This window comes from Balearica regulorum, chromosome 1 (assembly GCF_011004875.1).
Source record: "Balearica regulorum gibbericeps isolate bBalReg1 chromosome 1, bBalReg1.pri, whole genome shotgun sequence".
Lineage (NCBI taxonomy): Eukaryota > Metazoa > Chordata > Aves > Gruiformes > Gruidae > Balearica > Balearica regulorum.
In genome coordinates, this window is record NC_046184.1 from 72,082,085 (window position 1) to 72,105,024 (window position 22,940).

At 35.6% G+C, this 22,940-nt stretch overlaps 1 protein-coding gene across 17 annotated transcripts in view; it reads left to right on the forward strand.

Moving 5' to 3' along the window:
• PLEKHA5 (pleckstrin homology domain containing A5) overlaps positions 1 to 22,940 on the forward strand; it is a 175,191-nt gene that overhangs the window by 149,583 nt on the left and 2,668 nt on the right. For 4 of the 17 annotated variants that reach the window (XM_075757754.1, XM_075757788.1, XM_075757797.1 and 1 more), the window contains 14 exons: positions 3,202 to 3,264; positions 4,424 to 4,504; positions 4,640 to 4,789; positions 6,208 to 6,309; positions 7,396 to 7,507; positions 7,770 to 7,816; positions 8,735 to 8,923; positions 9,482 to 9,599; positions 13,527 to 13,642; positions 14,995 to 15,204; positions 17,871 to 18,029; positions 19,272 to 19,399; positions 20,211 to 20,356; positions 21,556 to 21,640. In XM_075757754.1, coding sequence (XP_075613869.1) covers positions 3,202 to 3,264; positions 4,424 to 4,504; positions 4,640 to 4,789; positions 6,208 to 6,309; positions 7,396 to 7,507; positions 7,770 to 7,816; positions 8,735 to 8,923; positions 9,482 to 9,599; positions 13,527 to 13,642; positions 14,995 to 15,204; positions 17,871 to 18,029; positions 19,272 to 19,399; positions 20,211 to 20,356; positions 21,556 to 21,640 — 1,706 coding nt within the window. Of the gene's footprint in view, positions 1 to 3,201; positions 3,265 to 4,423; positions 4,505 to 4,639; positions 4,790 to 6,207; positions 6,310 to 7,395; positions 7,508 to 7,769; positions 7,817 to 8,734; positions 8,924 to 9,481; positions 9,600 to 13,526; positions 13,643 to 14,994; positions 15,205 to 17,870; positions 18,030 to 19,271; positions 19,400 to 20,210; positions 20,357 to 21,555; positions 21,661 to 22,940 lie in introns of all 17 variants that reach the window. The other 13 variants (XM_075757884.1, XM_075757857.1, XM_075757873.1 and 10 more) reach the window with 5 other exon arrangements.

The window sequence follows — 22,940 nt, forward strand, 5'->3', positions numbered from 1 at the left end:
AATTGTTCTAAATACATTAAAAATGTATAAAAATAGTCCTTTATTTTTTGCTTCTGTACGAATAGGGAGATCTTGTTTATGGCATCATTATTATTATTATTAGTGCAGCTGCATCCACTTAAACTGTTATGCATGTTAGATTCAGAGATTTGTAAGTAGATATATTTTTCTGATTTTTGTTATGAACACAAGATGATTGTATTTGAGTTAAAATCTTGTATTTCCAATTTGTATTTGAAATGTTATCTGTCGCATTATGCAAAATTAGAGGAGAGTCTTGCTTACTGTGGGATAGATGCCTATTTGCCCTGCTTCCTGATAGTAAGAAATACTTTGAAAAAGAAAAAGAAAAAATAAATCCTCTAGGAAGTCTGATTTTAACCTCATCCTCCCCACAAAGCATCCTAGATTGCCCTGTTTTAATTTCTTAAGTACAGTATCTTGCAGAGATGCTTGGTGTGCTGTCAGGGTGTGAAATTTCCTGCCATGTGTTTATTGAATCAAAATGGTTAGCGGAATTTGAAAATAGCTTCTAAGGTAATGAAATAATACTGTCACTTAAATGTCTTTAATATCAACTGCTTATATAGGTTTAACCCCTCATGGCTCAAGAGAGAGATTTGCCTGATCTGTGTTTATTTGGGAAGAAATTTCCCTCTAAGGATATATTATCTTGTGTTCATCGTGGTGGATTTATCCACCTCTGTGATTCATCTGGTACTGGCGTCTGACGGAGACGGGGACTGTAAAGTAGATGACAAATTACTTCTAACATCAGATGGAGGTTCAGTTAAGGTCACTTTACCTTTTCACCTGTAAGATACATGTTTGGGCAAACTGCATGTGCAGTTTGCCTTTCAAAAATGGTACGTTCTGTGTGTAGGTATCCAGGTGCTGCTGCTCCTTCACGTTTGGGAGCTGTGCAGTGTATGTCACCACGTTAAGAGGAATGGGCTTTTTTGTGTTTGAGTAGGCGGATGTGGAGAGTAGGTGTGGAAGTCAGCAGCAAGTCATTCATGTCAGTGGTTCAGTAGGTGGCACCCTTTCTCTGAAATTACTGTCCTGGTAAAGTATTTGTAGGAAGGATTTGGTGAGAGGCGCATTTGTTGAACGTGACATTAAATACATTTCGATAACTTGATCATTGGAGCTCCTATAATGCATTTTCCAGGGTTATGAGGTTGTTAACCTTGCTTGTAATGTGTAATTGCATTTTGTCTACTGCAATTCCTCTCGTAATTCCAGCAGGATGCGATAGCATTCTGCACTTTTTGCCTTAAGGTGATTTATAGATGTGCTGTGGAAAGAAGAGGTGCTGTTTTGTCAGAGATGAATTAAGTGTTTCATACTATTTTTAGAGGTTTTGCGTTAACTCTGCATAAAATGTTGCAGTAGAAATGTTGAAATGAAGTGGCTCTCCAGTGGTGCCTATTGTGGGAAACTGGTACCGCTGACAAAAGCAAGAAGTTGGCAGCAATTTTAAAAGTGTGATAGGATTGTAATAAGAAGACTTAGCACGTGTATAGTGTTCTTTGAAAATGTGGTTTTGTTTTCTGAATACTTAAAATATACTTCTTTTTGGAGGTAGGCAGGGATAACGATGCTGAATTAGCAAGCTATTTTAAACTTGGCTGTAATTAAGGTTGAAATGCCAAAAAAATACATGTGTCTATTTAAAAAAAAAAAAAAATACTGGCTCGAAAAAAATAACATTACATTTTTCCAGGCAAGCCATATAAAATGCTGAGCAGTTTCTTGTGAAGATGTATTTATCTAATACGGGATAATCTTTCTTTTGTAAACTCTTTCTGTTGTGAAACATAACTAGGTTTTCTCTGTAAGTTAGACATTTGGCCATGTTTATGAGTTTCTTTTTAAATATTTCCATTCCTCATTTTTCTCTCATTGTAATAAAATCAACAGTTAAAAAACACAACTCTACAATAATAGGAATTTAAATAGATATCTTAATTTTTGTGACATTCATGAGGTGCAAAAGTGCTGTGGCTTTTTTCATATTCCAACACTCATTTTCATAAAATGTCCATTTCAAAGAAAGTTACTGTGTGGTTTTAATACACTATACATACTTTTAAATTGTCACCAGGTGCATTTGCATGAGGTATGTGGACATAATGTCTTGAAATGAAACACTTAAGTGTGTTGAAGATTTAATGTATGTTTGGAATGCTTGTCTGATTAACCCTTCCCTCGTCCTTTTATTTATAAGTGTCCTTTAACATGGACTTGTGTTTTTATAGTCTTGTATTATTAAGTCACGATGACCTCATTATGACAGATACATGAAAGGAAGGCATCTCTGTTGGGACTCAATGCACACGTTTTTAATTAAATAGAATATGAAGGTCGATAGTGTTATGCCAGTACTTGCTGTATATGACAGTAAGAAGTTACTGTATGAGACAGTCCATTCTAAAATGGGGAGCTACCTTTCCTCGTGTAAAATATTTCTAAATCCTGTTACTGGTCAGTTCAGAGACTGAAAGAGTTAAGAACTTAATGTGAGGAGCTGTATGAAAGTAGTTTGAGGATACCTTACGTGCTGACTGGCACGACTTGAGGAGACAAGTTTGCCTAGGTCCAAAGATAAAATAGAAAGGCTCTCATGGCATTTCTGGTAATGCTCGGTTGGAGGGGAGGGAATCCATATGAAAAAGTAGGCAGAAAGGTGTCTGGCAGCACTAATTGGGCATATGTCTGTAATGAGATATTTTACACATATTCTGTATACTTAGGTCATTCTGTTCTGATTTGAGATTCACATCAGAGTATCCTCCTTGTGAATACACTTGGCTTTAGCAGGCCTAGAATGGTTAATTCCAAGTAGAATGAGTCCCTGTATTTAGAATGCACATAAGAAAATGCGCATAGTGATGCATAACTGTGTCTAGGTGTACACTGGCAGTTTCACCTCCGTGTTTTAGTTGTACATCTTTAAAAATCCAGTTTGCATTAGAAACCTAGCCTGTGAAGTTAATGCAACTTTCTACTGACAGTCTGCTTGACATTCCATTTACTTCTCTTCATCGATATATATTGGTTAAAAATGTATTGTTCAATGTGGTACGTTTGACTTTCAAGGAAAAGCTGATTTCTGTATTAATACTCTTAGGCTGAACAGTAGCTTCATTTTCATAGTCCAATTAAGTTGTTTTATGGCAATATTATTCTTCCTTATAGTTAACACAAGAAGAATGTAGGGGTACACTATACAAATATAGAACTGAAGAGCTGGATATTGATGTAAGTAATTTGTATTTCTTCTTCCTTGGAAATGTTGGTATTTGTCTCTGTATTTTAATAATAATTTCCTCCTTGACTTTTGGGTTGGAAATGCACTTCACATAGGTGATTACCAACAGAAATTGCTTTGTGAAATTGAAGGGCATAAAACTCTCTTTGTAATAAGCTTCTAACTTGTGGGAAGTATTACAGTTTAGGCTGAAATTTCAAGTATTGTGTCTGTTCAGAGGTGAATTGCTTCTAGAAAGGAATTCATTACTTCAGAAGGGAAAAACTCTGTGGTTGTAGTTCAGTTACAAACATGAGAGATGTAATTTCTCAGGAAATATGACCAATACTCCAAAACTGAAATTTGGCATGGGTAGTTACCATGCAGAGAATTGGGTTGCTAATTACTAAAGACAAAGGGCTCGGTGTTTAAAGTCAGGTTTAAAATCGATGGTGAAAAATACTGACGTGGTCATAGTGTATATGCATACATAGGCATGTCGAGCCATTCTTGCACAATGCAACCAAGAGTAGAGCTACTGATTAAGGGATGTTATTTTAAGATTTTTTTTTAAAAAAAAGCAGGCTTCCAGTGTTATCTTGGAGTTAAAAGGTCAGAGCAGCACAAAATGAACCCAAAAAGTTGTTCAAATAGAAAAGTAGACTGGGTCAAATTGGTTAGAGTGCACTGAACGGTCATTTGCTCAAACTGGAGCTGGAGTGGAACAGTTTTAGTCATAGCCAAGCCTCCATCAGAGGTAAAACAGAGCGGAATGTGGATAGTATTAGTAACTATTAAAAACCTGAAATAAACCATGGGAAAGACTGTGAATGTATGCAATATTCTTCATAACACTGAGGAATATGTAAATTAAAATGTTATTTAATACCTATTATTAAGTTGTAAAGATTTAGCTGTAGAATCATAAATTACATGTTTTAAGCCACGCTGTTTCAAGTTATAATAACACTTATTTCAATAGTATCTTAAGAGGGTTTCTTAAGGTTCATTTGAAAATACAACCCTGATGCCTTCAGAGTTTTGGAATTCATATTTTGTGGTAATAAAATTTTATATAGATTCTTGCAGTGATTTGATCAAGTTATATTTTGTTTGCTGAAGATGTTAAAAATGAAATCCTAATTGTGATCACTTTCTGTTATATACTAGGCTAAGCTTAGCCGTTTATGTGAACAAGATAAAGTTGTACAAGCACTGGAAGAGAAGCTTCAACAGCTACACAAGGAGAAAGTAGGACAATTGTATTTATTACCTAAAGTGGATGTTATTTTACATGCTTATAATCAGAACATTGGTAACTGAAATAAAAATGAAAATCAGCCCAATGATGCAGAACATTAAAAATAATTCTTTTTATTATAATAGTACACGCTTGAGCAAGCTTTGCTATCAGCAAGTCAGGAGATAGAAATGAATGCAGATAATCCCGCAGCCATACAAAATGTAGTCTTACAGAGAGACGACTTGCAGAACGGACTACTTAGCACTTGTCGAGAAGTATCACGAGCTACTGCAGTAAGTAATACATTCTTGCCAGTAAAACTCAATGAAGTGTTAAACGATTATCTTCATATTCTTAATTGGGTTATCTTTGGTTATTTTTCATTACATTCTAGCAAAACTCAGTTGTCTTTTACTTGCTGGTATTTTTGTCAAAGGCAGCTGGAAAATGATTTTTTTCACTATATTCATCCAGTAGTCAGTCTTTAATTATTTTTTTTTGGCCAGGAATAAGTGCATACTGACTTGAATTGGTGTGGTAATTTTCATCTTTATAATATGAAAAATTGATTACAGAAGAAGGAAATAATGCAAATAAGCTATTTTCTGTGATGGCAAAATAGTAGCAAGCACAAACTTTATCAGATAGGTGACTTATTTTAAGCAAAAGCAGCTGCAGGATGAAAAAGATTATAGTGTCATGGTCTCTCTTAATTGTGGGCCATTATATTTAAAAGATCTTTCAAGTTATGCAGTTTCAAAAACCTTAAAAAAAAACCCAAAACAACAACAAAGGAAAGGAACGGAATTGCTATTTACAATTGTTTTTCACTTCATGATGGTTTCTACACTGAAATGACAAGGTTAAAGAATCATTTTTGCCTCCTTACATATACATCCAAAATGGTCTTTCAGTGTCAAATTCCAGTGGTTTGCTGTGGTGAAATTGATACGAAGTAGGCCCTGAAATACTGGGTTTAGTCTGGACGTTAGACTGTGTTGTAACTGGAATTGGTTGGAAAAGGGAAAGGGAATCGGAGGAAAGGAAATCCTCAAGATATACTTCCCTCATTAAGTTTTTAATTTACACTAAATTGTGTAAATTGCTTGATGCAGGCTTAAAAAGTGAGATGGTAGAGCTGACCTCAAAGAAGATTTACTTTTTGCACCACCTCCCTTCTGATGTTTGTAGTTTCACATATGTAAAATAACGGTGTATTAGCAAGCCGGGGGGCATTCACCAGTAACTTTACAGGCAGGGTTGGATGGCTTACATTTGTCTCGCATAATACATTGTGTATACACACACATGCTGTGCACTCACACATATGTATTCTAGGTGATAAAAGAGACAAATTTGCATCAATTTTTGTGGGTTTTCTGCCTCGGTGGAAGGACAGCTTAAGACCCACGTGCCTGCTGACTATAAAGACAGATTCTGAAGATTTTGCCCTTGCCTATCGTTTTTGTTTGTGAAAAGACAAAATGCTGCCTGGTTAAATTTCATTCAGTATCATTAGAAAATTATAAAGCTGTTCAAACATTGCATTCTCCAAAATACGTATTTCTTTATTGCTGATATCTATTTATGCATTACTTCCTGAAGTTTCATGCCAGTGAATAGAGAAAAATAAATAGACTTCTTTTTTTCTTTCTTTTTTTTTTTAACTTGAATGTGCATCTGTAATTCTTTTCTTTTGTTATATACTTAGGAATTGGAAAGATCTTGGAGAGAATATGATAAATTGGAGTATGATGTAACTGTAACAAGGAACCATATGCAGGAGCAACTTGATCGGCTTGGAGAAATTCAGGTGTGGCATAGGTGTTACATTTAAGTCACTTTCGTTTTCTATGATTTTGTTTAAAAACTACCCAAATGAAAAAAGGGGGACGTGTGGTGTGGTAACTTACATGATATAAAAAGAAATTAAAAGTTTCTAAGTTCTGAGCAGGTCTTTAGCTTTTCCTATTTTTTTGAAGCTGCAGCACTGGTTTTCCTGTGTCTGGAAGCTCTTCTTTCTGTTTCAGTGATGGTATCCAAAATGGGGTATTTTTCTCTGACCTTGTTTGCTGTGACAGTCATAGTAAATCTTCACACAAATCCTTCCATTTAACTGAATATTTTAAAATGTAATTAAATCATTCTATCAAAATAAATTATAATAAAAAATTATTCTGAGCATTACTTCAGGTCTTACCTATGAAGAGTTTCTGACATGTATCTTATTAGCTCACGGTGCTGTGGAGGATTGGACGGTTAGTGTAAGTTCTGAATTTCTAGGGAGATCTTTCTGTGAGACACGCGCACACCCACACACATTATCTGGAATAGGCAGATGGGTGTGGCCCGTGCTGGGAGGCATTAAAGGCTGCTTGCTCCAGGAATTGATTTTCTATGCAGCTATGAAAGGGAGATTACAAGGAAGCCCAAGCGCTGAGAAATTTATGTTAGGCAATCCAAAAAGCACGCATGGCCATGAATGCAAGTAGGCCCACAGTTTATATGGTAGCGTGCAAACAGCACGTTCATCTCCACCTATGTTAGGGTTGCAACTGGTGGTTCCTCTTCTGTCGTTCTCTGTAGGTCTCCTGTGGAGAGTTGGCTTGGATTTTCTTTGGAGACAGTAAATACAATTGTGTTCTTAAGTGGAGTTTGACCTAGCAAATTGCTGTCGAATTAATTGACACATTATGAAATTACTTAATCTTCTACTTGCTTTTTCTGACAATATTTGAACGTTGCATTTTTATGGGAGAGTGTCATTACTGTATTTTATTTTCCTTCATTGGGAAATTATATGCAGTGTAGTCTAAAGATAAAAAAAGGTTTTCTGGTTTTTTTCTGCTTGCAATGTATTTGAATTTATTGCTTATATATGCTCTTTATTTACTGGCAGACTGAGTCAGCAGGGATACAGCGTGCTCAGATTCAGAAGGAACTGTGGAGAATTCAAGATGTCATGGAGGGTTTAAGTAAACATAAACAGCAAAGAAGTTCTTCAGAGGCAGGTAAACTGATTGTTTTTATCTTTGTAGGAGGTACACTTGGATCATATACATTTTTAAAGGATAAGCTCCATAGTTGCTTTTGTATGTTTGAAGAAAAATAATGGTGCCATTGCTGAGAAAGGAGGAAAGCAGTCATCTATTTTAAGTTGGTGCTTTGTGTATTTGTTTGATAGCAACAGGTTATAGTTCATATTTTAAAAGCTATTTATTGAAAACAATTTTTCTCTTTCTTTCTATGCCTTTCCCCCCTCCCCCCAAACAGGCCTCATGGGATCAAGGACATTTTCAGCTATTAAATATAAAAATGAGGTATGGTTTTCGTATATTTACCATTTTAGCAACACTGAATTTCTAATATACATATGATAAAAATTAGCATTATTATAATCATTTTAACAATATCTACAGTACGTATTCAGTATGTTTCTGTGAAAATATTGCATTATGAATGAATTTTAAAGACTGATATCTCCACTAGTAATTCTAACACTTTCATTTGTTCTGTGTCTTTATATTCTTACCAGTATGTTTCTCTTTTCCATTTCTCACCTTTTCCTCTCCCTAGGCTTTTACCCTAGAAATACAAACCCTGATTTATGGATTTGTTTTCTACCCACCACACTTTTCATGGGAAGAAATCCATTGCTTTATATGTCTATTCGCATATTGAGCCTGGTTCTCAGATGGCCAGAGCACCCACAAGAACAGCTGAAACTGTGGGAGCTCCCAAATGTTCAATTCCTCTGAAAATCTGGCTGAAAGTTATAATTTTAAAGGGACATTGTCATGGTTGTCTAAAGTTTTTGAAATATACATGTGGCCTATAGAACTTTCTAAAAGTCTAATTTATATACAAATCGTTAAAAAAGATATTGAATTTAATTTTTAAAAGGATGATCCAGAGAGTTCATACGTGTCCAACAGAAAGTGCAGGTGTTAGAATTGAAAAATCTTGATAAGCTGAATAATGAAACTATTGAAGTATCTCCGTCTAGGTGGTAGTAATAAAATAAAAAGCAAACAAAAGAACAAAAAAGCCCCAAAGAAACCCAAAGAAAATAAAGCTGTCTTGGCCTTTTTTTTTTTTTTTTTTAATCATGACATTGTTCCCTTTAATTCCAAAATCTATAGCTGGTATAGCTATGGTAATATATTTTTCTTTTTAAGTTATGAATAATTGTAACAGGTGTGCACATCTAAATAAGGTGACTATTCTACAATCTTTAGGAAGAGGAAGTAGTCCCACCTCGTCCTCCACTCCCTCGGTCCTATGACTTTACAGAGCATCCTCCCATAATCCCCCCTCTGCCCAGTGATAGCAGCTCCTTGCTCTGTTATAGCAGGGGCCCAGTACATCTGCCAGAAGAAAAGAAGATTCACCAAGTTCAAGGATATCAGAGAAATGGATCTTACTGTGTAAGTGGCTTAAACTGCCACGTTGTTCCTGAAGCATCCCCCTTCCTTTGCACAGTCACAATTTTTATTTTGTCATCTGGCTACTTTTCTGTTACGTTTTTTACTTTTGGCTACTTTGTTTTATTTATAGCTCCATCATTTGCTCTTCACATTTTCCTGTCATATATTCTGTGCATATATGAAATGTCTTAAGACTTATATGCCTGTATCTGAGTAAATTTCAGAAAATTAAATTCTTTTGCTCACAAGTTCTTAAAAAAACTCTAGGCTCAGAATCGGTTTTTGCTGAAGCTTTATACAAATTTTTTTCCTGAAGATCATTTAAAAGAAAAAAACCCTGTGTTTTTACCGTAATTTTTTTTCTGTAATTTCTGAAAGTCTGCAAATATTGTTACTCAAATTAACTACAAAGAAATACTGCTGCAATAGCACTTGAACAATAAAACAGGGACTTAAAGTGAGAGCGGAGTCATCACAAAATAACTGGTTTGAGTCTTAAGACATAAATGCTTGTACAAAAATGCCTGTTTGTTTACCTCATAACTTCTCGTTCCTCAGGGTCCTGATTATAGGCTTTATAAGAGTGAACCCGAGTTAACTACAGTAGCAGAAGTGGATGAGTCTAATGGCGAGGAAAAAACAGAACAAATTTCAGAATCAGAATCTACAACTAAAGGTTTGTCCCCAGGCGTGGTGTTTACAACGTTTCAGCCTTTTTCACAAGGAATATGAAGCTTTAACTGCGTTACAGAAGCTATATCATCCTTCGTATTTTTGTAGCCTCTCCATTTCTTAAAACGATGAAACAGCTTCCAGGATAAAATAATGATTTAATTATATGACGAGAAAGATTTCAGTCAATTACACTGCAGAAAAATCAAACATTACACTCACCAACAGCCCTGAAATCCGTATTGACACCATGTCTAATCACATCACTCACATTCCCCACACACCATTCCCTTGAACAATTACCCATTTTATGTTCTTACCCTTGAACAATTATTCAGTTTTTGAATCAAGCTCCCGATGTTATGTCACTGGAACGTCCAAAAAGGCAGCACCACAGAATTTTCAGGCTCTCATAAGGCAGGGAAACAATGTCTTTTTCTTTTTTTAATCTTGTAATTGTTGAATTGCCTTCTGTCCTCTGATATAATAGGAATAATGATCATGACCTTGGAACGTACAGACAATAAAGGTCTTTGCAATTGCTAAATGCTTTAGATTCTTCTCTTCATCTAGCTTCCATAAAAGCTACTAATTGCTTGGTAGAGTCTTTTACCAGGAAGTGCTTCTTAATTCTGTTTGTTAAAACACACAGAATAGTTTGTTAAAGGTGACTTCAGGAAAAGCAGTTTTAGCACCTCCCAAAAACCATATTAGGAGCTTTTAGAAAAAGTAACTAAACTCAGCCATTTGTTCTTACCGTGACGGTTGATTTTTCCAGTGCCAGCAAGACCACTGCCTTCTATTATGGTAGTTTGACTAAGCATGTACATAGCAGGCTGGTGCAACAGTACCAGAATTTGACCAAGAACTATGATCATATAAGGCTGCTATTTTCACCAGAATAGTAATGGAGGTTTTTAAAACTAAGGTTAGCATACAATTTGGGTGTAAACAATGTGAATGGCCCTGTGATACATGATATAATTAAGCTCGTGCTTACCAGACAATTAGTCAATTCAGATTCACTATGGTATTTGCTGAGGTATAATGTTCACTTAAGACAGATATTAAATCTTGTTTTACTTATGGTGAAAAGTGCAAGGTTTGAGCCTGAGATTTGCTAATTATCAGCCACCTAAATTGAAGAAGCTGCCTTTCTGACAACTTACGTAGGTTTTATTGACCTGTGGTGTTCCAGACTTTTTGATACTAATTTATAACAAGAGGAAAAGTAATTGTCGAGATGATATAAGAAAGCCTGCACTGATTACATAAAGCAAACCAATACTTTTTGAGCACCCCAATCTGCTTTCTGTCTTCTTCTGTAAAGACGGAAGTAATTTTATTATGTCCATTTCTAGAAAACCAGTTCTCAGTAAGGGAAAAGCAATAATACAAATTTTTCTAATATAAATAATATTTGGGGTTGGGGGAGAGAATAGCTGCAGTGATAGCAAGCAGCAAGAGGCTTTTTATCTTCTTGAACAACAGCGTGAAGTAGCTTTATCATAGCTGTGTTTTTTCATCTGGTCCACACTTTTGAGCATGTGAATTTTCTAACAAATATTTCTTGTTCTATGTATTCACTTATAATAACAATCCCCATGCAGTAGGAAAAATATAACCATTCCTGGGGTTTTTTTATAGTACATAATGCCATTACAACTATATGCTGTTTCAACAAACATTTTTATGCCATTCTATCTTAACAGTTTATAAGCTGAAAAGGAAACAAACTCAAAGGCAATTCATCTCTGCAATTTCTCTTACTTGCTGTTTTATGAAGTTGCATCATATTTCAATGATGCAATTTCCTGTTGAGGGTGGTTCTAAAAATTAGTACATTTCAGAGGAAATTTAAAAAATGTTTTTCTAGTTCATTGTGTGGGTTACTGTACTAGATACTTCTCCTGTTTGTTCTGTCAGCCATTTCCCTCTCTTTTCAAATGTCAACAGTCAAAGAGAAACATTTTAATGGGACTATGTAAAGTAACCCTTACAACTGTCTGCAAGCAGAGGAGTATTTATGACCTGAGTGGTACATAAAGGTGACACAAAAGGAAAACGGACTTCTGCTGCATGTTATCCTTTTTTAGATCTAAAGAAGACCCAAACTGTTGCTTTATAGTTTTTGTTTTGAATGATAGATTTGACATTCAAATACGTCCAGACTATTTGGTCAGCCTATCAAACAAGTTGGAGAAAGAGTTGAGCCTTCACCGAGTAAATATATCCTCTGAAATGTGTGCAACTTCAGGAAAATCAAGGAGAAATAATTTGGCTATTAAAGAAGACATTATATCTATTTTTAGGCAAACTCAGTGAGGAAACAATATTTTTAATACTTTGATTTCCTGCATGTATCAAGCAGCAAAAATGAAGCATGCGTTATTTAATTATATCTGTATATTTTGGTAAGTTTTAACTTCAGTTTTCTACCAGCTGAATTACATTTTGGCAGGGCTTCTTGTAAGTAGAAAAACTAATGGTGGATATTGTTCCAAGAGGCTGAACGTAGTAGACATCAGGACCAGAATATCCTCAGCTCCCAACCAGACAGAGCCTGGCTGCTTCGGTTCCCTATCCCTAAGTACGGCAAGCCGCAAAGCTGAGGACGTCGTCCCACTGTGCACGAGCGCAGCCACAGCTCACCACCACAGATAATGCAGACAGGTTTGAGAGCAGTGCTGTCACACAGGCACTGTGTAAACAAGTCCAGCACTCACACGAAGGTGAAACAAGACAAATGGCATGATCCTGTTCTCTCTCGCCAGCTAACCAGGCTCAAAGCGTGCTAGCTGATCTCATACACATGCAGACGTGAGCACGTGTGCGCACATGCACAAATGAGTCTGTCCAAGAGCTGGCCAGACCTATGGTATGGTATCTCTATCAGTCAACTCTCAGTACGTCTGGCCTCTCCAGTATCTGAATCCTAGACCCAAGGTCTCTTGGACAGCTGTCTCCCACACCTTGTATTCTGCTTGCCACCTAGCCTTGTCTTCAGCTCCTTAGCATCTCACAGACAAAAGATTCCCCCTGGTAGCAGCTTAGGGTCCCTCTGGTAGCCAACCTGCAGACCTCCAGTCTTTCCTGTCTTTGTCCCCCAGACCTATGTATGAGCTCTCTGTAGCTGTCTTGTACTGGAGAGCTAGCCTGGCTTGAAGATCACTAGCATCTCTCGTGCTCTCATACAGAGAAGAGAAAGCATGCTCACATGGAAAATACTTAAGAGTGGAGTTTAATAACAAGATAGGACAGACTGCAATGCTAAGGCACGGGGCTTGATCAGACAAGCGTGCTGCCAAACGGCTTGTTTGTGCAAAGCTGCCCCCTTTTATTCCCCCTCCTCTCCATTATTCTGTGCCTGTTCTTTCCCATCCGCCTTTCCCCATCCCTTTTGCAGCATTTGAACAACCTGTCCATAATTACTTTTTGTTCGTTGGTCCCACTTCTGCTAAATTTTGTATCTTTGACACCATTGTCTAGGTAAGCTTGGCCTTAAGTGGTAGCACTGATGCCTTTACCTAGGCACTCTGCTGGCCTTGCAAACTCTATTCCATAAAAAGTTCCCAGTACTGATGTCCGATTGTCTGTGAAATTTGGCCATCCTTCACATAATTCCCCCTTAACCATCTGTGAAAGCTAGCCATTCCACACAATGCTATCTAACTTGTGTCTGTTTCTCACAGATAAAAATCTTATGTTTATATTTTTATGTCCAGCAATTTCTCATGCCACACGTAGTAGTTTCCCATGGGGAAAGTCATCTGCCTGCATACCTTAACAGATGTGATAGTTAGGCATTAAGATCTTTGCTGTGTTTTGAAGAATAGTTTCCAAGGTTGGCAACATCTATGTTCTACAAAACAATAAACTGTTTTGGCAACGTTTTGCATAGCACTTAGTATGTTGCTTTACTGTTTTGCAGGCTCACATTTTCCTGTGGGAGTTGTACCACCCAGAACCAAATCACCAACACCAGAGTCTTCAACAATAGCATCCTATGTCACTTTGAGGAAGAATAAGAAGATAGATCTAAGAACGGTACTTTAAAATAACCTTTGAGCATTGATGATGTATAGTGATGTGTTCCTTTCTAAGTTTAATTTTTGTAGTTACTTCAAAAGCTGTATTTAACTTTTTAATTTTCTTTACAAAAAAATTCACTGTTATAAAACTATATACTAAGTTAGCAAAGACAGCTGTAGAAAGAATGACAAAATTAAAAGGTTGTGTATGTTAAATACACATAGAAACACTCGAACTGGGCAAGATCTAAATGGTGATGATAAAGCTATTAAGCTACTGAAGTTCAGGCTTGAGTTGAAAGGACATGAAGCATCTTAGGTTAAAACTTTGAAGGACTTGTATTTGGCTTCTGGGGCAATTTAACAGCCCTTGTGTAACAAATACTGGCTTTTATTTATTTCATGGTTAGCATGATTTGGGAAATACCTAAAGCAGCCAGAAAATAAAGATACAGTAAGCAGTATGTGGGTCAATAAGCCTGGGATTTCAGATTAGAGAGTCTTGTAGTCTCTGGGTTGAAGACAAGATGTTTACCTGTAGTTCATGCTAAAGGGAGGAAAACATTGGCAAAAGTTACAGCATGAATAGAAAAGGATATGTTGTAGGAAGAATGGGAGAGGAGAGAGACACTCACAGGACATTGACTTGAGAAAGAATACCACTCTTCAGAAGTGAAATCAGTTACTGTGAATGTACTGAATGCAGCTGATTAGTTCGAAGTAATTTTTTTTTTTTTTCCTGTCAGACACAGTGTAGATCTATCTGAAAATCAGTGAATTTGAAGAACAGAGTAGGTAAAGTGATGGTTGATATTTTGGTAATAATACAATGCTTAGAATTACAGGTTTTTAAGTGGTGATAAATTCACTTTGTTTCAGCCTGCACTTGCCGTTAAATGATGTCCAACTGTAGTTTTTCTTGAAATAAAAAGGCTTCACTCTTAGATCAACTGGTATAAATGTCCTGGATCATTAAATTTCAATTACGTTTCTGTCTCAGTCAAGTAACTTGTGTTTGCCCATCGTTTTAATGTCTGGTAAATTGTATCAACTTGATAGGATGACTTTAAGAGAGCATCTACCTGTTCTCTTAGTGTTTATCATTAATGTTGGTAATGTTGCTGTTCAAAAAAGCAAATTCCACGCTTTCATTTTGAATTTTGGTGTTTATTTATTAATAATATAAATAATTGGTTCTTGTACTTTCTTCACATACTTAGGAGATCTTTACTTGCCTGCTATTTTTCTCTTTTTTTAGGAAATCATTAGGTGATCTTTTCTGGTAATCCAATCAGTTTAGAATCTTGGTTTTTTAAAACATATATATATATATATATATATATATATATATATATTCTTTCATTTAAGGAAAGACCAAGAAGTGCAGTGGAGCAGCTGTGCCTTGCAGAAAGCACACGACCTCGAATGACTGTGGAGGAACAGATGGAAAGAATAAAGAGACACCAACAAGCTTGCCTGAGAGAGAAGAGAAAAGGACTCAATATTATTGGCATTTCAGAGCCGTCTCCTTCACAGAGTCTGTCATTTGTCAGAGATAATCCATTCAAATTGGCACAGGTGGGTCCCACGCTATTCAAAAACTTTAATGTGTCCAATTAAAAAGAAAAATAGTTACAAAATTGTTCTTTTTCCAAAATCACATGATACAATAGGTATCTATTTGAGGCTGCTTGTGGAGAGTAACAGTCACAGTTCTCTGGCATACACAAGAGAAAGGGAGAAGACAATCTTTATGCTTATACCTAACGATAGTAGAAGTCACTTCTTTGTCATTTTGGAAAAGAAATAGTTCAAACCCACATATGTTTGATTATGCATTGTGATGTTTGTCAACAGGGTTTTTTTGGTCAAATTTAACGAACAACATGAAATTGCCAGCTTTGTGATTAATAGCAGTGTCAGGGAGAATCATGATTCAGTTGATGTATAAATTATGAAGATTTTTCTGCCATGTAATATATTCAAACGTATATTCTGTAACGTTTTTAGGTAGGAATATTTATGATGATAACTCTTAACTGGTGCTCTTCTGCTGTGTTTTTTGAGCCCATAAATACATAAAAATACAACCCTCACTTTTGTTTTCACTAATTCTTAAACAGTTAAGGCAAAGAAATGAGTTTATTAAATGGTTAAGAGTGGGGAGAGAGGAGAAAGATAAAACTGCCTATCATTAACCGAGAAATACTATCCTGAATGTACATCTGGAAAAAAAAAAATTACCCAACCAACCAAACAAAAAATTACTAACAAACAAAAAACCCCACACCACTTCAGGATGAAAGTATCAAGTATGTTCAGGGTAGTGGCTACTACTTTCTAACTGCTAAGAATTTGTTTTCTTTTTTACTAGCTTAATGGAGGGGGTTTGGTGGTGTTTTGTTTATCTTCTGGCATACCCTTTTTTTTTTTTTTTTTTTTTTTAACACTGACGTGAAAATGCATTCTTTTATGTTTTGTATTTTAACATCTCATTTTCCCAAACCAGATTAAATGTATCGCACATATTTCTAAATAAGTTTTAGGTTTGGTTGTTGTTTTTTTTTTCCTCTGAGCTTGCTAAACTGCCTTCAGAGCTATAAAAAAGTTACCTTTCCTTCAACAAAATTGGATCCCCAGAAGACACTGACTTCAAGTTTTGCCTTTGCATTAGAGCGCCTGTATTTGAGATGACATCATGACTTCATATAACAGGGCTCCTACAAATATTTTTTGTGATTAACACTGCCTTTCTCAAGAAGAGGACGTGCAAAGCTTTGCAGATGTTTCTTTTTGTAGTCTTTACAGAGCTTGAGCTTTACCACTTTCCTATGGTATGATTTCATACGTCAAGGTGAGGAAACTGCAGTCATGTATGTCATACCGGGGTAGCCAGCACATTGGGAGCAGAGTGGGGGAAGTGGCCAAATCCTCTGTGTCAGCACTACTTGCTACACAGAACTAAAAAAAAAAAAAATTCTTTATGTCAGCATGTTCTTCAGTCTTCTGTGTGAAATCAGTGCTACATGAATGAGATCAAAAATTTATACAGTAAGTGAGAACGCATCTGAATTGAGTATTTAGCTAGTAGTCAAAATCACTTTTTCTATCTCAACTTTAATTCTTCCAGAGTGCTATTTGGCAAAAAGCCCCAAGATGAGGTATTACACTGTAGTAATAGCTCTTATTTTTAAAAGCACAGTTTCTATGCCTATTGATTTTTATACAGAAAAATGATGCAATGGCATTAACTGCTGGAAGTCTTTTCAACTGGGGTTTGGTTATTTAAGAATTGGAGAAAAAAAAAAAGGATTTTATATGTAATTTTTAAGTGATTACCAAAATACACAAGGAAGTTGCTTCACAATTGTTATTGTTTGGGACAAGTGTATGATATGGGTGCATACTTTAGTTAGAAAAGTAAGGAGATTGATTTGTGAACTGACTGACATGGAATTTCCTCTTAACAGAGTGCATGTGCTAAATCACAGGAGTTAAGCCACAAGATTTACTACTTTCATGGCTCGTAGTACTTAGTTTGATAAGACTTGTATGAACCTCACTTCGGTTTGGCTTGCTACTCTGCCAACATAATGTTTGCGGTTCACAATCTGAAGTCACCTCTACCATCCTTCCTCAAAATTTTTGTATCAAATTATTCTCTGTGCAATGGATTTGGGTTTTTTTAGGAATAAGTAATATCCTCTGCCATTATCAGATGCTATGTTGTCCTCTGTTACATCAGTTGACAGCATAGGCTTGGAATATACCCAAGATAATTGGAGAAAGTGCACACAAGGTGCACTGCCAGTTTTGTACTGAGAGCAGATTTTTATTCATATCTTTTTTTTAACCAGGAAACACTGTTTTTTTAAAAAAATCAGTGCTTGTGAACACAAATAAGAATGCTACTAAGCCTGTGTGTGACTGAACTAAATATGAATGAAATTTCAGAAGATAAAGGTGACTAATAGAAATGCTGGAGTTTGGAGTGGGGGGGGGGTGCAGAAAGTACAACAGTCTTACAGAGAAGAAAACAGGCTGAACTGTTCTGAAAGGCACAGAAATGAGAAAATTCTAAGTCCTTAAAAATGTGCATTTCCCATATTTTAATGTGGTATACTTAAGGTTTTTTTGGTTTTAAGCATTTTTTCTAATCACAGTCGGAGGACAGTGCAAGACTGAGAACTGAGACCGTGATAACTTTTGTAAGAATACATCTATATATCAATTTTGTTCCACAGAATCGAAAAAAGGATGATACTGTATCTAGTAACATGAAGGAATTAGAAAGCACCAGTAAAGAAAATAATTTGAAACAAAATAATGAAAGCCCTGGTGAAGAAATAGCGCAACTAAAACATGATGGAGAACACGAACATAATTCAGGTTTTACTAAAGAGGTACTAAACTGTCCCTTATTGAACTGTTTGTCAGCCTGTCTTGCAGTAGAAAAATATTTTGAGCCACAGCCAGCAGAGTATGGGAAATTGAGCCAGTTTCTTTTGCTTGGAAAATGAAGATCTCTTTTTGGATAATACAAATACTCTGTTATAGAGAGGTGCAAATTTGTATCAATCAGATCTGTCTATAGCCGAGATACTGAATTTTCTTGTATGTGGTCTTCCTAAATTTCATTTTACATAACTTTATCTCTTACCATCTTGATTGGAAAATTACAAAATTATGGTCTTTACTTCTTTGGAAACAAAACCAATACTAATGCATCTTTAAATAATAACCATTGATCTGTTTATTGCTTAGGATATTCCAGTGTAGTTTTGGACAGTCATTTAATACACCTGACTTTTCTGTTTGGTTGGCTATAGTGCATCAAATAATAGTTTATAGGAAGCAGAATAAAGCGGACATAACAATTTATACATGGAAGTAGGCAGTACTTGTAGTTTGTGCTATTTGGTCACTGGATTGATTTCTGTCTTGAAATAGTCTCAAACTCACCTGGGAGTGAGATACCGTGGTGTTTCTGGTACTAAAGTGCCCTGAACACTCAGCAAAAAGAGACTGACTGAAGAATAGATTACTGGACTTGTTTCTACATAATCGTATCCTTCTTATAGTTTAATATTTTTTAAAATCTTGAGTAGAGGGGTTTTTTTTCTTCTTTTCTATCCATATTCTTTAATCATAATCATCCTTTGCTTTTCCTTTTCACTCATTTTTCCTTTTGTTTTCCTATTTTATATTTAGCTTTTTTAAACATAGGTCTCATGGAGAATGGTACAAAATCAAATAATTAACGTTGTTATTCTTTAAAAACATTTTCTATTGAGAATCTGTTCAGGCTTATCAGCAATATATTCCAGTAGCTGGGATCTCTGTTGGCATTGTGAAGAGAGGGATAGCATGAAAAAAGTAGGTAGGCTGCAATCCAAAGAGTTCAGATAAATTCTGGAAGTTATTAAGCCAAGCCCTGCCCATTGGCTCTGCTGTAAGTTTCAGGATAACTCTATTAACCTGAATGGTATTGATAAAAATTTCTGAAGTTATGTAATTCTGAGTTACTAAGTATACATGATGGCAAAATTTGTCTGTTAATAAAACTGTTTCCTGATACTGTATTTCTTATCTGCCACTTAGTATGTGTTACAGCTTTTTGTTTCATGATTTCAATTTTTTTATAGCTGACAAAAACTGATGATCTTTTATCAGATGCACATGTTGTATCTGACTCAAAAGAAGTGAGTAATGAAGAGAAAGCAGAAAAGGAAAAGAAAAATAAATTGGAAGAAACACATGATGGTGATATAAGGTAAAAATAAAACAAGATGTTCAGAGGCTATTTTAAACTTGCACATTGTATTTATTAGCTGAATGGACCAAGCAACTAATGAAATACTGTCATAAATACTTATAAGGTCTATTTATATGTTTTTGAGTAGTTTACATATAGAGAAATCTTGTGAGAAACCCAACCACTGTGGGGGTTCAGTAAAAGGCGATGAGTTGGTGGATGAAGCAATGCTTATTTTCAAGTATTGCCCCAGTTATAAACAGAATAAGTTCATAATCCTTGCTTTGCTTTGGGATACAAAACGTATTTAGGAATGTCAGTTCAAGCTTTGTATCAGTTTATTGTGAAAGCTTCAGCCAGGGCTTCCATAGCAAGCTCTTTACCACTGATATTTAGGAGCAGACTAAACAGCTTATTCTGTATCTCCTGCTTTAAGTCTTCGCTATTTTGGAGCATTGCAGAATTAGAGGAATATTGTGTTCCTCTTTAAGGATTTGTAACTTTAGTGTAAGATGCACTGCAGATCCTAACTGAGTTCCTACATTAGGTCATAACTTTTTCACAGCACCCTTCAGCAGAATAGATACCACACAGTAGGAAACTGCATGAGTGTAAAGGAAAGGAATTAAATTTCCAGTACTTTTTTTTAAGTCTAATGTTACAAGACAGAAGGCTTTCGAAATGTGTGCTTAATTTATATTACACAAACTTAAAAGTCACACTTTTCTTCTATTAACAGAAGAAAATTAGTTTGTAAGTTCTATACTTGGTGGTTAACACCTGAAATTAAGTTAGAGTGAGTTTTAAACGCTGTGCTTTTTTTAACCAGCTTGCAGAGTGTGACCACAGTTACAAACCACAAACCAAAAACCAGCTCAGAAGAAAGTGAAGTAGTTAGTGCTCAAGAACAAGAAGGGATTATGTCTTCATTTGAAGTAGCAGCAGAGTCTTCAAAAGGAAATCAGGCAACAGCAGGTATGGAAAAGAGTTTGACTGAAGAACAACTTATACAGTACATATGTAAAACTGTATTTCATTTTGATTATATCTTTTGATGCTATGAAATCCTTGTGAATTGAAAGTGCTGAGCTAGTCTAGATGTCAAGTGTATGGTTTTATAATGTAGAGGAGAATATTTTCCCAGCAGACAACTACAGAAATTCCATTTTTCTGAGGTTTTAACGTAGGTTTTATGGTTGCATTTAATTCAGGGAATTAAATAACTATTGCCAGAAATTGAGTTATACTATTGTTGTTGGTTGGAGCAAATCCTTCCCTATACATCTTGTAGAACAGCATCTCAATCCTGGATATGTATAGATTATTTACCCTTACGTCCTTGCTAAGGGATGGCCTCAGGTATACCCAAGATTGAGGAATCTTTGAGTTTCCAATATATCTAGTACCTTTTGAACTAGCAAGTAAAGGACCTCAGTTTGGTTATGTTTTAGGGAGTAAAAAAAGATGAAGAAACAGAAAACACTAGCTGACTGGTAAAATGAGTGGTTATGTACTACTTTGGAAGAAGAAAAGGCTGAAATAAAGCAAAATTGTTTGCAAAGAGGAAGAAAAAAGAGGGGAGTGTGTAGGGGAGGAGGAAGGAAGAAGATAGAATTTAAGACATTATTAGGATATTTGGTGATGGGAATGGTTAAGTAAGCCAAATGGTTCCATTTATGGATATAAAAGGTGACCCAGACCTTCGTAGTACAGTCAGCAATCCTTTTTGTGACTTGATAATCAAAACCAGAACCTGTAAATACATTTTATAGTGCTCAGCAGAATAAAAAATCCTTAGTTATTCTGAGCTGGGTTATAAAGGTGGGTCTGGGAGTATCCTGACTAGTTAAATTTTACTTTTTTTTTTTTTTTTCCCCCTCTCTTTGCAACATAAATAATGCATCAGCCTTCATGTGTCTGTTGTTTGTTCCTTTGGTGTTCTACTAGTCATTTATAGGCCTGAATAATGATCTTTCTTGAGAAAGCTATGCTCTCCCCTGAAGTTGTGCTTATTGTGCTGATCAGATTTTAAGTCTTTACATATGTAATTTTCATTTGGTTCTGCTTATAATTATTATGCTTGAATTGGTGATTTTCAAGCTTATATTTATTATGGCTTGAAATCATGCCTTCAGTAACTTGTATTCTTATTTATCTTGCTGTATGACTCGCAGTGAAAAGTTTGCCTTCTTCACCAGAATCGTCATTGTCACCAGCTCCATCTACACAGACACAGCTCACAGAAGGATCACATTTCATGTGTGTATAGTTACAGAGAAGTACGTCTTTTTTTCCCCACTCCTTCTGCCATTTTCCTAATATTTTTCTGAGTATATGTATTCTAGTTAATTTTCCAAGAAACATCTGTAGACAATACTTAGCAAGACAAAGTTATCTGCAATGTTGAATATAAAACAGAAAAAAAAACCCCAAAACTGCAAATACATGTATTGATTTGCTTGCAAGTAATGTATTCTCTACAAGTACAAAGAAAAAGGACTAATTGGCTTATCAGGCACATCCTCCACAACTGACAAGATAAGAGCCCTTTGAATTACATGAGAGACTTAAGCTGTTACAAACCAGACACCCAGTTAAGGTATGAGCATCACTGCTCAGGTGCAAATGAATCTTGATGCTTCAGTCACGGTAACAGGCCAGTAGAGCTTGAGCACTTAAGTGATACATGGGAGGGAATGGTCTAATGGCCCAAAGAGTTTATGGCTTAAGATGTAGATGACTGAGGCATGACAAACAGGAAGGGAAAAAAACGAGGGTGGAAGAAATGTAACAATTACAAAACTTTTTTTGGTTTTCTTTCTATAAGAATAGGCCTACGCAGCTTCTCTTTCCTTGTCTTAGTAGGTGATTTCTTCCAGGAATCAAGTTAGAAAGCATCAAGTTAGGCTAGATTTACATGTTCCTACCTGTAGTGTTACCTACTTAATGAATGGAAATGGAAATAAAAGTAAGCATATTTGTTTAGACAAGTGTTTAAAGAAATTAGTAGGATACCAACATGAATACTTCAGCACTTTACCAGCATTTAAATCAATCCACACTTCTTTGTTGTCAGGAAGTACCTATTTAAATAAGCTTTCTACTAAAAGAATGAGCTTTGTTTCAATGTTAATGTTAAATGCCATAGCTAATGTAACTTAATAAAACTTTTAAATCAAGACATTTTCAGTTTGTTAGCATGAGATCCGAAAATGCATTTTTCCTTTGCTATTACCCAATACGCTGTCCCAATCTCCATTGCCAAGCTTTCATCTTAGGAAAATTAGATTTTTTTCTTCACAGACACCTTTCTTGTATGAACTATGGGCAGGAAACTATTTATATACTTAGGGAAAAAAAAAAAAAAAGGAAATTATTTTCATCTTTCTCCTTTTGAAAGAGTGGAAAATGCACTCTTCACATTCAGTACTGACACTTGTATTGCTGGCTCCCTGATGGATGTGGTCTGTCGTGATTAGATTTAGCTTGGACTTTTGTACTTTCATTCAAAAATTTTATTACAGAACTATTTAAAAAAGATAATTGGGATTCAAATTTT